Raw genomic sequence first — 15,524 nt, forward strand, 5'->3', positions numbered from 1 at the left:
ATACCTGTTGACCAGAGTGGATTTTGGTTACCTTGGCAGCTAGTGGTAGACCCACAATCATTGGGAATTGAGGAGGACAGCGCTGTATGGTTTGAAAAGAATTTACTTTAATCACTGACTAAGGTAACTCCTGGATGAGCCTGCCGGCACCTCACATCACATTAATAGGCAGCCCATAAGTGGCACTGTTTGCCGGGCCCCAGATTCATTAGGGCCCCATACAGCAGTCCCTCCTGTGATGCCCTGAAGGCAGCCCTGACAAGAGGGTATTGTTTAATTGTATTTATATGCAATGCATACAAATTGTGAAATTGATCTTTAGAGTGGGATAAAACTCTGACATAACACTCAATATACTGTAAATGTGTTCCCCTACTTTTTGTTACCCATACAGTTATCATATTTGCTTTTGTGCACTGGTAATATTTTGTCTGTTTACAAATTTCAAATTCCCAAAGTACAGTGTATCTGCTCTGAAAGCTGCCATTGCATTATATTGCATAGCTGCTGCATTTATATATTAAAATCTATCTAGTGATCACTTCTCAGCTCTTTCTGCTTCTCAGCCCAGTATAGCTCAGTTTTGGCAGTTTGCTAATGTTTACTAAATGTATGTGAAAAAGTGATGTAAGCAAAAGATAATGTTATCACCTCTCTAAATGTGGCCAGAAGCATACAATGCTGTGTTTAACTGTTTGAATGCTGTTCTGTGTTAGAACCTGCTTCTATATCACCTTGCTTCGACACCAGTAACTTCTTACAGTTACGTCTCACAGACTGTGAGATCACTTGACTCTCCACACAGCAAGCAGGAGATAGACTTTCTCAGGCTTCTTCAATGTTTACGTTATTTATTCAAGTAACAGAAATACAGATAGATACAGTTTATCATCTCCTGGCAAAGCAGACTACCATGTTGCGTTACAGCTGCGTGAGTACCTTCCTGCTGAAAGTACCCAGGTCTTCTTGTATCTACTCTATGTTACATCTAGACTACCTATGTACAGCAGACATTATATCAGATTACAGAAAGGAAGCACATACTTAGAGGTCCCAGTCAGCCTTGCGAGCTATTGCGAAAGTAAAGAGCAGAATGAGCTCCCATAGCTCCCTCAGCCTTTAATACTGACTAGGAAAGAGTTAAATATGACATCATCTTCGCCACCCCCTAGATCAGACTATTGGTGGACCCACTCGTGGTGTCATCATACACACCTACTTGATTAATAATCAATGAGGCTTCTGACCTACATGCAGGAATGTGGATATTTACATAACATGGCTGATGTTTATTGTTCTAGTGGCGGTACATGCGCAGGTCAGGGAGACCTGCAGCCTTGTACTAGAACAGCTTCTTGGTATGTTCTAGTTCTGCTGACAGAACTGCAGATTTTCTCTCTCAGAGAAAATCCCCTTAAAGGGCCGATCTGCACTCCAAGCCTTTTTGACTAACTCAGTCCAAATAACTGAGGCCTACTTAAATTATAACATTCTGCTGCAATTTTTTTGTGGTAGTAGATTTTATGCTGTAAATAAACTTTTAGAACAAAGAGGAAATGCTGAGTTTTATACCGGGATCAGGACTTTACTTACACATGTTGATCCCATCATGTTACACATCCTTCCAGGTACCCTTTATTATTATTATTTAGTATTTTATATAGCGCGAATATCTTCCGCAGCGTTGTACAGAGTATATATCGACTTGTCACTAACTGTCCCTCAGAGGAGCTCACAATCTAATTCCCTACCATAGCCCTATGTCTATGTATGTATTGTGTAATGTATGTGTTGCAGTCTAGGGCCAATTTAGGGGGGAGTCAATTAACCTATCTGTATGTCTTTGGAATGTGGGAGGAAACCGGAGTGCCCGGAGGAAAAACACACAGACACAGGGGGAACAAGCAAACTCCTTGCAGTTGTTGACCTGGCTGCAATTCGAACCGGGGACCTAGCGCTGCAAGGCGAGAGCGCTAACCACTACGTCACCGTGCACCCTTTAAACCAAGAGGACAGGAGGACAGTATAACAGTCTAACAACTGGAAAAGAGGCATTTCTGAAAACGGAATAAAGTTGGCAGCCATCAAATTCCTTTCTTTTCAAATTTTCTTAAATAGCGAAGAGGAAATATAATGAAATAAGAATACAGACTGCCATTTCAGGTAGGTAAAACTTCACTGTCAAATCAGCTTCTGACCAAATAATCAGAGGAGCGCAAATGTGTATTTGTGACAAGTTCTTGACAAATATGAACTGTCTGTATTAAATTACAACAGCTAAACTCAAAATGACAGAACTCTGACATTTGTATGCGATAGCTGGAATCTGACTAGTCTATGGAGAACGGATTACAGTTCACGTTTACAGCCTGCAGTGTAAAAATCAGAGGCCTGCTAACAATAGAGAGATATATTATAAAACCATTCTAGAAAAACATTCCAAATAAGAGTGAAATAATAGAAAAGACTACAGAAAAACATTTGCATATGAACAGTGCAATTCACAAATTCATTTACCCAAAACCCACGGTAATATCATCCATTCAATGTGATGGGGTGAAGGTCCCTGGACTCCCTGCTCGTCTATGTTGTACTGATGTTGAGATGCCTGCAGCAGGAGGAAGAGGAAAGTCAAGTACGATGCTGTGTGGCAGATGAATTTAATGAATGGCTTCCTGATAAAGAGTCCTAGGTTGCTTTTTGGAGCTATCAAGTAACATGCCGAGAAGACGGGAAAAAGTAGTCCTAATATTACGCATGTCACCATCTTCACTGCCCAGTGTCTTCTTCGCCAGCCTGGAAATTCATCGTACCAGCGTGATGCCAACAGCTGCTGACAGTTAGGCTGGGCGACAAACTGAAAAAACAAAAGAAGCACAAAGCTACGTTATTCACAGCTTCACTGCCAAATGATAATAAAACTTTCTCTTTCTGTGACATATATCATCCTGGTTCTATTGTTTGGTACTTTTAAAGTGGTCATAGTCCTCCTACCCTGAGCTTAAAATGAAAAGTACAATTCCTGTAGAGGAACTAAATTTAAAGGACACTGAGCACCATAAAAATATTTTTACAATGAAGCTTGCAATGAATCGCGTCATTATGTGTGTGTGTTGGGGTGGTGGTGGGGGTTGTCCCCAGCCAGCCTGTACCATTTTCTCTTTTGACCGATTGCTTCTGCTGCATTTTGTAGTTCCTGGGAGTGTCTCTCTCTTGCACGTGCCACAATACATGCCGGGAGATGTAGTTTATGCTTGCCTGTACAGAAAAACACTGGTGGAGGTGCCCTTGAAGATATGAGGCTACCCTACCAGATGTTGTATATATGAGAAGCATAATTTCTTACCTTCTCAGAAGTACAAACCATTATTTAACCTCTTGAGGACCACAATGATAAACCCCCTCTAAAGACCAGGTCATTTTTTTTTTTAAATAGACCACTGCAGCTTTAAGGCCAAGCTGCAGGGCTGCATAACACAGCACACAAGTGATTCCCCCTCTTTTCTCCCCACCAACAGAACTCTCTGTTGGTGGGGTCTGAGCGCTCCCCTAGTGTTTTTTTTTTAAAAATAAATATTTTTTTATTTATTTTGTTATTATTTTTTACTATTTTTGGGGGGTCAAACTCCTCCCTCCAGCCAGCCAATGCTGGAGATCAGCTGTCATAGGCCTCTGTCTATGAAAGCCGATCGCTCTCTAGTGTCCCAGGTGGACAGCCGTGTCACGCAGATCACAGCACTGTACACAGTTATTTCGCCTTCTATCAGTCTCCAAGACTGAAGGTGGAGCGGAGAGGCAGCCCCAGGACCGCCTAACGCCGATCGGCGTAAGGTCCTTGGGGCTGCCTCGACGGTCCCGCCCACGGTGGACGTGGACGGCAAGCAGTTCATGGGAAAAATAATGTTTATTCATGCATGGTAGACATTAGACAACGCGTTTCACAGGTCTTGGTCCACTTCTTAAGGCCAATGCAAGTGCCTGTAGGACTTTTGGTTACAAATCTTAGCGCCTGAAAAAATTTTGTACATCCAGCATCTGCACCAACAGACCTAGGACACCAAGCGGGGATAATTATATTCCCGCAGGCTTAGACGATGGTTGCAAGTTTTGCAACCCACCCTTGTGAGTATAATTCTTATACACATGTGCATGCGCTTACATCCCTTTGTCTAACAATACTGCACCATTGGGCTCCTAGTCTCTCTAATTCACAGAGACTTCTGGGTTAAGGGTAGCCATCAAGGATCAAAACTTTTATGCTAGTGCAGAGACTTCACAGACCTCCTGGCATCCACTGTTTTAAGCGAGAAAGAGTGACACTCAACTAAAAAAATGCAGCAGAGGCTTCTGGTCTGCTGTTTATTTAATAGAAATGTGCTTGAAATTCCAGCATTCTGGACAATCAAAAAGGACTGCTCCTAGCTGATATTCCAGTTGGTCTGGCCGTTTAGGAAGCAAAATGCTAATTAGCTGATTGGCTAAAACTTCTGTACAATCAGGGAGCTGGAATCTTCAATGTACCTCTGTTAATTACATAACAGAGATGGAGAAAAGACAAAAAAAAAAAAGTTAACCATCATCATTGGGGAACCGTATGCTTCTTCACTGTAACATTTTTGCATATCCTGACCTTGTTTATTACTTGTTTATAACTTTGCCTTCTTAAAACAGGAGGTATTTGCAACAATTAAACTTTAAGTGAGCAAGTGGGGTTTCCCATGATTCATCACTCCCAAATATGCATGTTATCTCTTGTATGCTCCTAAAAGCTAGACACACATCCTGAACTGCTCTTGTATAGTAAGCTTATAGCTTATACATTTTAACCACAGCCGTACACTGAGGCTATTGCCTTCCTTAAATTGTAATGCCTGCTCATTATCACCAAGCTGATAAAGTGTCAGACTTTCAGAACGGCCATTGACCTGTTAGCATCTTCAATAGAGTTATCTCATTTGAGACAAGTGCACTGATTTCGACCTCAGTCAGCATAACTTGTTGGGTTGTAAATTCTTGGTATGCTTTGATCTCTCTCTAGTAGCAGAAACTGAAAGCAGAGGTCCTCTGTTATTGTCTCACACTGCCCCCTAGAGACAAGTGACCATAAATACACATTACAGCAGCACTAATACTAATTAGAAGCAAGGAAATGTAACAAATAAGAAATACAAAATAATGTGCAAAAATAAATTGACCTGGTGCACTTTTAAGACTCTAAATAAATTATCTGCTAATTATCTGCTAAATAGTTCATCTAAAATAGATGGTGGGTAGATTTACATCAAATTATTTGGCACATATAGAAGACTTCTCAACATTTCAATCGTTCTTGTTCTTCTCAGACAGAGAGCATCTGGTTAAAACGATTTTGAAAGGGGAAGACATTTCTCAAATAACTTAGTTGTATGACTAGGTTTGCTTGTGAAACTTTGTAAGCCCCTGAAGAAGGTGAAACACTATTTAATGAATTTATAGGAGGTAGGTGGGCAGTGATGTAGCAATAAAAGATGCAAAGGTTGCAACTGCACCAGGGTCCCTGGACTTGTGGGGCCATGTTGGGCCCTCCTCTAGTTGCTGTTTTAGCTCTATGATGCTCTACAGGTGTGTTTGATAGTGGTAATAATTAAACCATTCCTCTTTCTCTGTTTGCACCTCTCTCATACAAAGTGGACTGGTTTCCCCCGGAGAGTCAGTTTTGGTGGTCTGTGTCATGAGATTATTACACATACAGTGTTGCGTGGTGACGGCGTACTGGGGCCCATGGTTTTGCAGTTACAGCACTGTAGGTGGGGACGGTGGCGTAACTACAATTCATGGGAGCCTCAAGCGAAACTTTGATGGGGCCTCCCAATGTTCACACCCCTTCCCTTGCCTCCCCTTGGTACCCTTATGGCCTTGGGCCCATCTCAAAAGGGTCATGGAACAAGTGTGGCCATCATAATCTTCACACCCATAACAAGTGCAGCCACCAAAACATCTAAACTGAAGTATAGTCCTCTGTACTGGAGAAAGGGAAGATTAGTAGTTGGGGGCTCCAACAGCTCTGGGCTCCCCCTGTGATTACAGGGGCTACTCCCCTCTAGTTACGCCCCTGGGTGGGGATAATCCAAGTCTCTTTTTTTAAATAAACCCAAAGTGCATGTTGAATAAGACTCTAACTGATGGTCTTATTTATTAACCCAGCCAGTTCCTATTTAACACAGACTCATAAGTCTTTGAAATTAGCCTTCTCAAATCTACTCCCTTGATGGTAAAGTATTTTCTGACAGCTAATTTATAGTTCAATGTGGATGCATAAAAGTTATTTAATTTGCGTTAATCATGTGTTCCCTTATTTTAAATATATTATTCAGTTCAGTGAGTCATAGGCAAATGATAACAGCTATTTAATATGACATTGTCAAAATCAATTTGAAGCTCAGATCATTATTCATTTCATGATTCTATAAAAAGTCTTATGTACTCTCTGTGCTCTTGTACTCAATTTACATAAGAACTTCACAGTCTTCAGCTGCTCCTATAAAAAGCTATCTTCTCCCAGTTGCTCCTTTAATTAGCGAGTAACCCGTGATCAAGAGCTGTTTTTCCTGATCACAAGGTCGGATTCCAAATTCGTGATCGCCTCTCGATCATGGATTCAGTTCCAAATACACTCGTGATCATGGTCCAAATCCGGCTCATGATCACGGATTTAGCCGTGATCAAAGCCGTGATTATTACCTGAAAACCTGCAGACTTTTTTTTTTCAAAAAGACCTTATAGTTTTTGAGAAAATCGATTTCAAAGTTTCAAAGGAAAATAGTATACGTTTAAAGGGGAACTGAGGAGAGAGGTATATGGAGGCTGCCATGTTTATTTCCTTTTAAGCAATACCAGTTGCCTGGCAGCCCTGCTTATCCTCTGTCTCTAATACTATTAGCCATAGCCCCTGAACAAGCATGCTGCAGATCTGGTGTTTCAGACTTTAAAGTCAGATCTGACAAGACTAGCTGCATGCTTGTTTCTGGTGTTATTCAGATACTACTGCAGAGAAATTGACCAGCAGGGCTGCCAGGCAACCGGTATTGATTAAAAGGAAATAAATATGGCAGCCTCCGTATACCTCTTACTTCCCTTTAAATGCAGTAAATGACAGTTAATGTATTTACCGCATTTACATGTATACTTTTTTCCTTTGAAACTTCCTCTGAAACTTTAAAATCGATTTTCTCCCCCCCAATTTTTTCCCCTTGTTTCCACTGTTCTACTTAACATATCCTGCAAATTTAGTGTATATAACATGCAAGGGGGCTTCGCTATTAACCGCTAAAGTCAGGTTTTGGCGGGTTTTTAATCACCAATACGTTTTTCATTTGAAACTTTAAAATCGTTTTTCTCAAAAACTATAAGGTCTCTTTGAAATTTTTGTTTTAAGTTGTAGCCACTGATCAACTTTATAATCCATGCAATTTTGGTGATTGTAGCGTGTATGGGGGATTTGCTATTAACGTTAAAGTCAAATCTGTGATCACAGCCGTGATCACGGATTCTACATGTAATCATGGCTAAAATCCGAGTCAAACTCGGACCTCCGATTCAAATCCGGATCAAGATCACGGCATATCCGGATTTCGATCCTGCTGTGGCCGGATTTACTCAAATTCATGATTGGGGGTATCTGAGCATCACTCTTATACATACATGGGGCTTCATCTAGCCCCCCCCCCCCACACACACACACACACACACTCAGATTGCTCCATTGCCATCCTCCCCTTCTTCCTGGATGCTCCAGTAGATGTCCCGTTAGCTTTGCCAGTCATGGCCAGTTGGCACAGACACAGTCGGCCCATGTGCCCTTCCCCATCGTGCTCCCATGGCTGAGAGTGTTCTGCACCTGCGCAGTAGTACTGGGCAGGCACAGAATGCTCCCAGGGATGGGAGTGCGGCAGGGCAGTTGCTCACAGCTAGGCCATTCATGCACAGTACGTCCAGACTGGTGAAGCTAACGGGGCATTTACTGGAGCATCCAGGAAGTGGAGGCTGATGGGGAGAGAGAGATCTGCGTGGAGGGGGCAAGAGGAAGCCCCAGGTATGTATAAAACTTTTACACCCTTTCGTCTCAGGTTTACGTTAAAGAGCTCATTTCATTGGACCCTGTACCTGTGATCACTGTGAGCCAATCACAGTGATCACACAGAATGAAAAATAATAGAAAAAAAAAAAAAGAAAAAAAAAAGCTCTGGTCCTTAAGGGGCCAGAGTAGCATGGTATTATACTCAAATTTCATTTATGGGCTAAAGCATTAAACACAGCATAAAATGAACAGCTAAAACCATCTAACACAAAATAAAAACATTGGGAATCTGTGGAACTGCGGCAAGGGACACAGATGATGGAGGTATCCTTATGGACGCGGGAGGCTACGGATCAGCCCACACTTTTGGTAAATAAATGCACACTGCACCACTAAAGCCCGCACAGTTAATGAATCTCCCTTAGGGGAAGGTTCATTTAAAAAGTTTTAAAAAATATAATACTCAGATCCCTTTAATTGTAGGATCGACTACAAATTATTATATATCACCAAAAGCTGTGTAAGATCCATTCTGAAACTGGAGATTTAGATACATCCTTCACAATAAGCAAATGGTCTAAAAAGAATATAATACAGTATTATTAAAGGGAATCTGAAGTGCCAATAAAAAAAACAGATACCTACATAAAGAGAGGGAAGGCTCTGGTCCTATAAGGCTCTGGGTTCCTCCTACAGTCCCCGGGTTCCAGCAGTGGATGCCCCTTTAGCAGTCTCCGACCAATGGGTCGTACAATGCTCACTTGCGCTGCTGCGGGAGGCTTCTGCAATCTTCGGGGGTCTGAGTGCTCCCAAAGACAGCCGCTCCGTACTGCACATTTGCGAGCACCTATTCTCGTGCACTTGTGCATGTGAAGTACAGTGTTCAAGAGCACTCAGGCTCCCGAAGACTGCCAAAGTCTCCCACAGTGGCGGAAGTGAGCGGTCACAAACCTGCCGGTTGGAGACTCATGGGGGGCGGTCCAGTGCTGGAACACAGGGACCGTTGGAGGAACAAGAAGGCTCCATAGGGGTCAGAGCCTTCCCTCTCCTTAGGTAAGTATCTTTTTTTCATTGACACTTCCGACTCACTTTAGCTACAAGAAAGATTATTATGATTACATTATTATTATTAGCTATTAGGATTTACAAACAAGTAAAAACAACAACTATAAAATACAAACAAGAGATTGTTAAAAATCAACATTCTTTTCTTAAAAACAAATAGTAAATATTGAATATTTATTGTAATTAGTACTAGCTGTAAAGCATATGGGCACAGTTCACTGAGAGCAGAAGATAAGCCAGGTCTCAGAGTATATATAGATGTGAGTGGGAGTTGCCATATTGCTTTTATCATCAACAAATATAGACTCATTAAAAAATAGTCATCCTTCTGTTAGAGCATGAATCATGTCTGATTACATAGATAAGACTTAAACGTTAGAGCTCTACATAAAGCTACTTGCATATCTGTGCACCTTTAGGGCCTGTTCATACTTGCTGCGTTTGTAGAACGCGTATAAATTCAAAGAAACGCAAGTTGAAAAACGCATGCGTTTTTCTTGCGTTTGAATGCGTTTTCTATTGCGTTTTGCACAAACACGTGACCCAGGGGAAAAAAAAGAATTATGGGAACCGCAGAGGAAAACGGATGCTAAAAACGCAATAGTATGCGTTTTTGATACGCGTCCATAGACTTTCATTGCGTCCGTTTCTATGCGTATCGCACAGAACTGCGTGCAGCAATGCGGATGAGAAACGTATGTGTCTCATACGCATACATGTGAACTAGCCCAATTCAAAAGCATTAGGAGCCGTTTCTATGCGTTTTTGGTACCCGGACATGTTCCCTGAAAACGGCTAGGAACGCATATAGTCTGAACAGGCCCTAAGTCATCAATCCATATTAGTAAGAAAATTGTCAAAGGCATTAGGGACTGCAGTGAAAAAAGTGCTTCGTTTTTACTATATTTATAAATGATTTAGTCAGTGTTTGCCCATTGTAAAAGCTTTCTTCTCTCTGATTTACAATGTGAAATTTATCACAGGAGACATCTTTACTGCTGGCAAGTTGACACCTGTGAAAGGAGATGCTGCTTTTTTGGCAATTGGAAACAGCTTTCCCACAATGCAACAAGGCTCCCACAGTGTGATGTCAGTACCTAGGTGCTGTCATCAAACAGTGGGAGGGGTTTCACCACAATATTAGCTACACAGGCCCCCATCCACCAGATGATCAATTTGAGAAAAGGTAAAGATTTCTCTTGGGAAAGAGGGTATCAGCTACTGAATGGGATGAAGTTCAATCTGTGGTTACAGTTCCTCTTTAATTATTCCTAAATATGCTTGTGTTTGGACTAGTGTACTGGTTAAGGGTACCACCCCTGACATTGGAGACCAGGCTATCTCGATTCAGTAAGCCAGTACCTATTCAGTAAGGAGTCCTTGGACACGACTCCCTAACACAACTACTGCATAATGAGCATGCCCTAGTGAAACCAGCTCTGAAGCGTCTTAGTGTAATACAAATTTTGGAATTATTATTATTACTAAAGTAGTCAAAGTATTCTGGTTTCCAATGTTTCCGAATTTCAACACCACTAAAGTAAATGGAGATAATTCTGGTGGCGTATTGGGGCCATTGGAGAGTAGCTACAGCCACCAAACACAGTGTACATTTAGAATAGACGCTAATGAGTTTGGCATGGGTAACCAATAGTATTAATATCAGTAACTCTTTATTACCAATCATAATATGCTATTAAAGCATACCTAAACTCTTCCATAGAAGTGTAAATCACTCTAAGGGCCAAAACCTATTGCTGAACTGGCTCAGAGAGTGGACCAGTGGGAAGCCCAGGCGGGACCTTCAAAGATGCTTTGCTGGGGCTTCGATACACAGTAATTACAGTGACTCATACACTGTTATTACACGGGAGATTTTGGGTGGTATGTAAATTGCTAGGGGTACCCGGCGCAGCTATGTGGGGGGCTTCGGCTATGTGCGGCAGTCGGGTGGGGAGCACTGGGGGTCTCCTTATTAAAGGAGACCCCCAGATGCAGTGACTGAAGATGGCGGCGGTTGTTCGGCGTGTTTGTGCGCATGTATGGGGAGTGAGGCCGCGGTGCTGAAGGACAGCACCACAGGGTAAAGCCTCAATCCCCATCGCCTGGTTAAAGGGAGCATCACTCAGGCTTTCGCCTGAGCCCTAACGATCGGCCATAGGATTTGCCTGAAAAGGCCCATACACACGCCAGATTTCCTCCAACAACGGGTCGTTTGGACGTCCAAGCGACCGGTCATTCTGACGTCAAATCAGGTGTGTGTACAGTCTGTCTTTCGGCCGATAAGAGCGGACTTGAGTGATCCGCCAAGCGGATCGCTCAAGTCCGCTCTTATCAGCCGAACGACAGACTGTACACACGCCTGATTTGACGTCAGAACGACCGGTCGTTTGAACGTCCAAACAGCCCATCGTTTGCGGAAATCCGGCGGGTGTAAGGGCCTTAATCCTCGGACGGTAAGTGTCTCAAATCTCCAAGCTACTTATCACCTAGAATAGGATATTGTCCTATTTGTGTTTAGAGAGATAAGCCTACCTGATTCCTGTTATCTGCAAGTAATCAGAAAATGTAAATCAGGGCTGTCAGTTCTGCCTGAACTGTGCCATACTGTGCAGTTGTCCTGGGCTAAAAAAACAAACATCAAAGGTTAACCCTTTATGTGCTCCAAAGATTCCAGGAAGTAAACACTGCAAGGGTTTCATAAGATTTCTCTAAGTTGTAACAAATAATTTTTTTTCTTTAAATGTTTATTATGTCGTTGCTTATCTTTTAGAACAGAAAAGAAGTTCAGCGTTTAGGTCCACTTTAATAAGTTATTGCTTATGTCAAACCCCTTCCCTCACACTAACCCTCCTATTCCTGTTATACAACCCATCTGCTTCCATGCCACATACCTGTTTCTTTTAAAAAAAATGTGATGGCATTTGTATTTATTTATTTGCATGTATTATGTAACCAATGGTTTGCATTTTTACTACAACTTTCAAAATAGGCCCCATAGAATATTTGCTTTCCATGTAGATTTAGTAATGTATGCTTAAGTGAATGGACGTTTTTGTAGTGAGCTAGTTTAGAACGTTTTGTGCTATGACTGTTTGTTGTACAGATAAACAATAGCTGTACACTTTCCTTTATATTCATACTCTGGAACTCTGTGCTTGACAGATTTTTAGATAGCGTAAAACAGTACCTGCATAATCAAACATTTATTCTTTTACTTTAGCAGGCAGCGTATTTTACAGTTCAGGTCCCATAAGCAGTAAATATTTGAACAGCGATGACAGTCACAGATGGCATACCTCTTTCTGATGATACTTAATGGCCAGTTTCAGTCGAGCTAGGTCATTGCCGCTCTGTTCTTCTAAAAGGCCACCGTCGTCCCTGTAGTTGAGAATCATTTCCAATTCCCTGGAACTTCTTGTTTGGTCCAGAAGGTCCTTTGCAAATTGCTTACACTGCTTTGACAGCTCCTCATACTCAGATTTAAACTCATTTTCCACTTTGCTTAACTCCTGGAGCTCCCAGCTTAGTTGAAAAGCAGTTAGAAAGGGATCCTCACTTGACAGTGCAATTAGAGAAGGACTTGCCAATGCCCTGTAGATGTTTAGCCTTGAGCGAGAGTGTCGTAAGCTATCCACATCTGAACCAGAAACACATTCCACGCAGTTACAGCGAACCTCGTGTGGTCTCGGGATTGATACTCCTTTTTGAACCAGATGCTTGATGATTTCATAATTGTTCGTGTGAGCAGCCAAAATGATTGGAGTGATGTCTGGAGTAAATTCCGAGAATTGCTTATCCAGAAGAATTGGTGGAACCTATAAAGATATAAAATGTATTAGTAACTTTATAGTAACGTGTATGTACAGCTTAAAAAGTTTGTGTGGGCCTTCCTCTGTAGGAGGAGTTAGATCTGAAAAAAGTAAGCTTATTGTAACCCAAAATCATCATTTAATGACCTCAATGGAGCACACCAAAGCTTTTGTTTAAGGAGCCCTCAAGTCCCCTCTAATTCTTTAATGCTTCAAATCCCCAACACTTCCATGATTATTGCGTTTAGTCCTATTCAAAAACTAATAATGAAAAACAGTTAATGGGAGAGAAACACATTTTGGGGTAAATTTAGAAGAGTATTTTTTTTGTCTCTTGCTTTGTGTTTTGTTCCACTGATAGAATAATCATGCAAAAATTATAGGCATGTTGGTAGTTAAACTGCAGTATAGTAAAGCAACCACAAGACATCACTGTCTGTAAAGTAAGGCAATTATCTCTATTGGGATTTCCTGTAATTATTCTTCATTCCTCTCTATTCTAAGTTAGCTGCATTACCTGATGGTGGTGTATGGTTTATCTCTGTATGTTCTTCTTTACTAAAGAGCTCTAGCTTGTTATACTTGGTGCCTACAGACCACTGGGCTCCATGTGTGTGCATGCAAGAAAGAGGAAGGATGGTTACTAGTTCACAGAGAAAAGTCTGTTCTTGTAGGATACCAGAGCTGAAGACAACTGGGGAATCGGGGGGAGCAGGCATGTATGGAAAGCTGTCCTGATGTCCACTGCTCCCCACGTTCTCCTCTTACCCTCTCCTTTCCTCCCTAAATGCCTCCTGGCAGCCTCTTCCAGGTCAGCCAGGTCGGGTATTAGTGCACAGACACCAGCGAGGCTGTGTGTGACCAGGAGCGCACTCTACATGCAATGAAATGATCGTGACAATGCGCAGTACACTCCTGGCCACAGACACGTGATGTAGGACACGTGCAGCCGTGTCAGTGTCTGTGCACTAATGTCGGACCCGGCCGACCCCTTTCAGGTCAGCCAGGTCAGGCATTAGTGCGCAGACACCTCTTCCAGGCTGCCAGGGGCATTTCAGGAGAAGAGTAGAGATGTAGCGAATGGTTCGTCGGCGAACGGTTCCAGGCGAACGTTGGAGGTTTTTTTTGGAAGTTCGATTCGCCCCATAATGCACTATGAGGGTCAACTTTGACCCTCTGCATCACAGTCAGCAGGCACATTGTAGCCATTCAGGTTACACTAAGCCCTGGAGCCTCACCCCCCTTATATAAGGCAGGCTCGCTGGCCATGACACTCACTCGTGTGCCTGCTGCAAATAGACAGACTAGGGAGAGCTGCTGCAGATTTTTTCTCCTAGGGAAAGATTAGTTAGGCTCTTGGCTTGCTCCTGGCTGATTGTTATTGCTAAAATATCCCCCCTCAACAGCTCTTTTGAGAGCTAATGTTTTCCTAATGTGTTTGTTTTTTGTGTGTGTTGCTCACTGACATTATACAGCCCTATTTGTTGCAGCTGGACCTTGGTAATTGTTATTACTGTGCCAGCCAGGCCCTGCCTAACTATCTATACTGGGACACCTACCTATGCCTACCTAACTACTGGAGCACCTACTTACCTATACGGGGACACCTACCTACCTATACTAGGGGACCTACCTATGCCTACTTACCTATATCGGGTCTCCTACCTATGCCTAGCTAACTACTGGGACACCTACCTATGCCTACCTACCTATACTGGGTCTCCTACCTATGCCTAGCTAACTACTGAGGCGCCTACCTACCTATACTGGGTCTCCTACCTTTGCCTAGATAACTACTGAGGCACCTACCTACCTATACTGGGTCTCCTACCTATGCCTAGCTAACTACTGGGACACCTACCTATGCCTACCTACCTATACTGGGTCTCCTACCTATGCCTAGCTAACTACTGAGGCACCTACCTACCTCTACTGGGTCTCCTACCTATGCCTAGCTAACTACTGGGACACCTACCTATGCCTACCTACCTATACTGGGTCTCCTACCTATGCCTAGCTAACTACTGAGGCACCTACCTATGCCTACCTATACTGGGACTCCTACCTATGCCTACCTACATACAAGAAGATAATAAGGTCGTTGCTTCATTGTGGACAGACCAAATTTGATCAGCTGGACAGTCACTGTTCTATCATTGAGCTACCACAGCCCGGCGACCATATGGGCTGGAAAACTGCCACGGCCTGCACTCTGGCCATGTTGCGCATCAGTCCAGCACGGCCGTCACTACGCAAACAGCTGTTTGCGGTGCGTTACACAGTGAGTTTGGTGTGTCAGTGTGAAGCAGAACTCTAATTACACTCCCTGATTGATGTATACCCATGCAAGATGTTTTAAAGCACTTTAGGCCTGCAATTTAGCATTCAATGTGATTTCTGCCCTTAAAACGCTGCTTTGCATCAAATCCAGATTTTTCCCCAGGACTTTGGGCATGTATACCACTCCGCCATGCCCCCCTCCAGGTGTTAGACCCCTTGAAACATCTTTTCCATCACTTTTGTGGCCAGCATAATTTTTTCTATTTTTCAAAGTTCGCATCCCCATTGAAGTCTATTGCGGTTCGTGAACT

General features: G+C 42.7%; 1 protein-coding gene across 2 annotated transcripts in view; it reads right to left on the bottom strand.

The window, feature by feature from the left end:
* The window catches only part of TRPC4 (transient receptor potential cation channel subfamily C member 4), a 345,635-nt gene that overhangs the window by 110,045 nt on the left and 220,066 nt on the right, over positions 1–15,524 (bottom strand). The window contains exons 3-4 of one of the 2 annotated variants that reach the window (XM_068267093.1): positions 12,421–12,939; positions 2,518–2,857 (exon numbers count right to left, since the gene is read on the bottom strand). In XM_068267093.1, coding sequence (XP_068123194.1) covers positions 2,518–2,857; positions 12,421–12,939 — 859 coding nt within the window. Of the gene's footprint in view, positions 1–2,517; positions 2,858–12,420; positions 12,940–15,524 lie in introns of those variants that run through there. The other variant, XM_068267094.1, reaches the window with a different exon arrangement.

The sequence above is a fragment of the Hyperolius riggenbachi genome, chromosome 2 (genome assembly GCF_040937935.1).
Source record: "Hyperolius riggenbachi isolate aHypRig1 chromosome 2, aHypRig1.pri, whole genome shotgun sequence".
Taxonomy (NCBI): Eukaryota; Metazoa; Chordata; class Amphibia; order Anura; family Hyperoliidae; genus Hyperolius; species Hyperolius riggenbachi.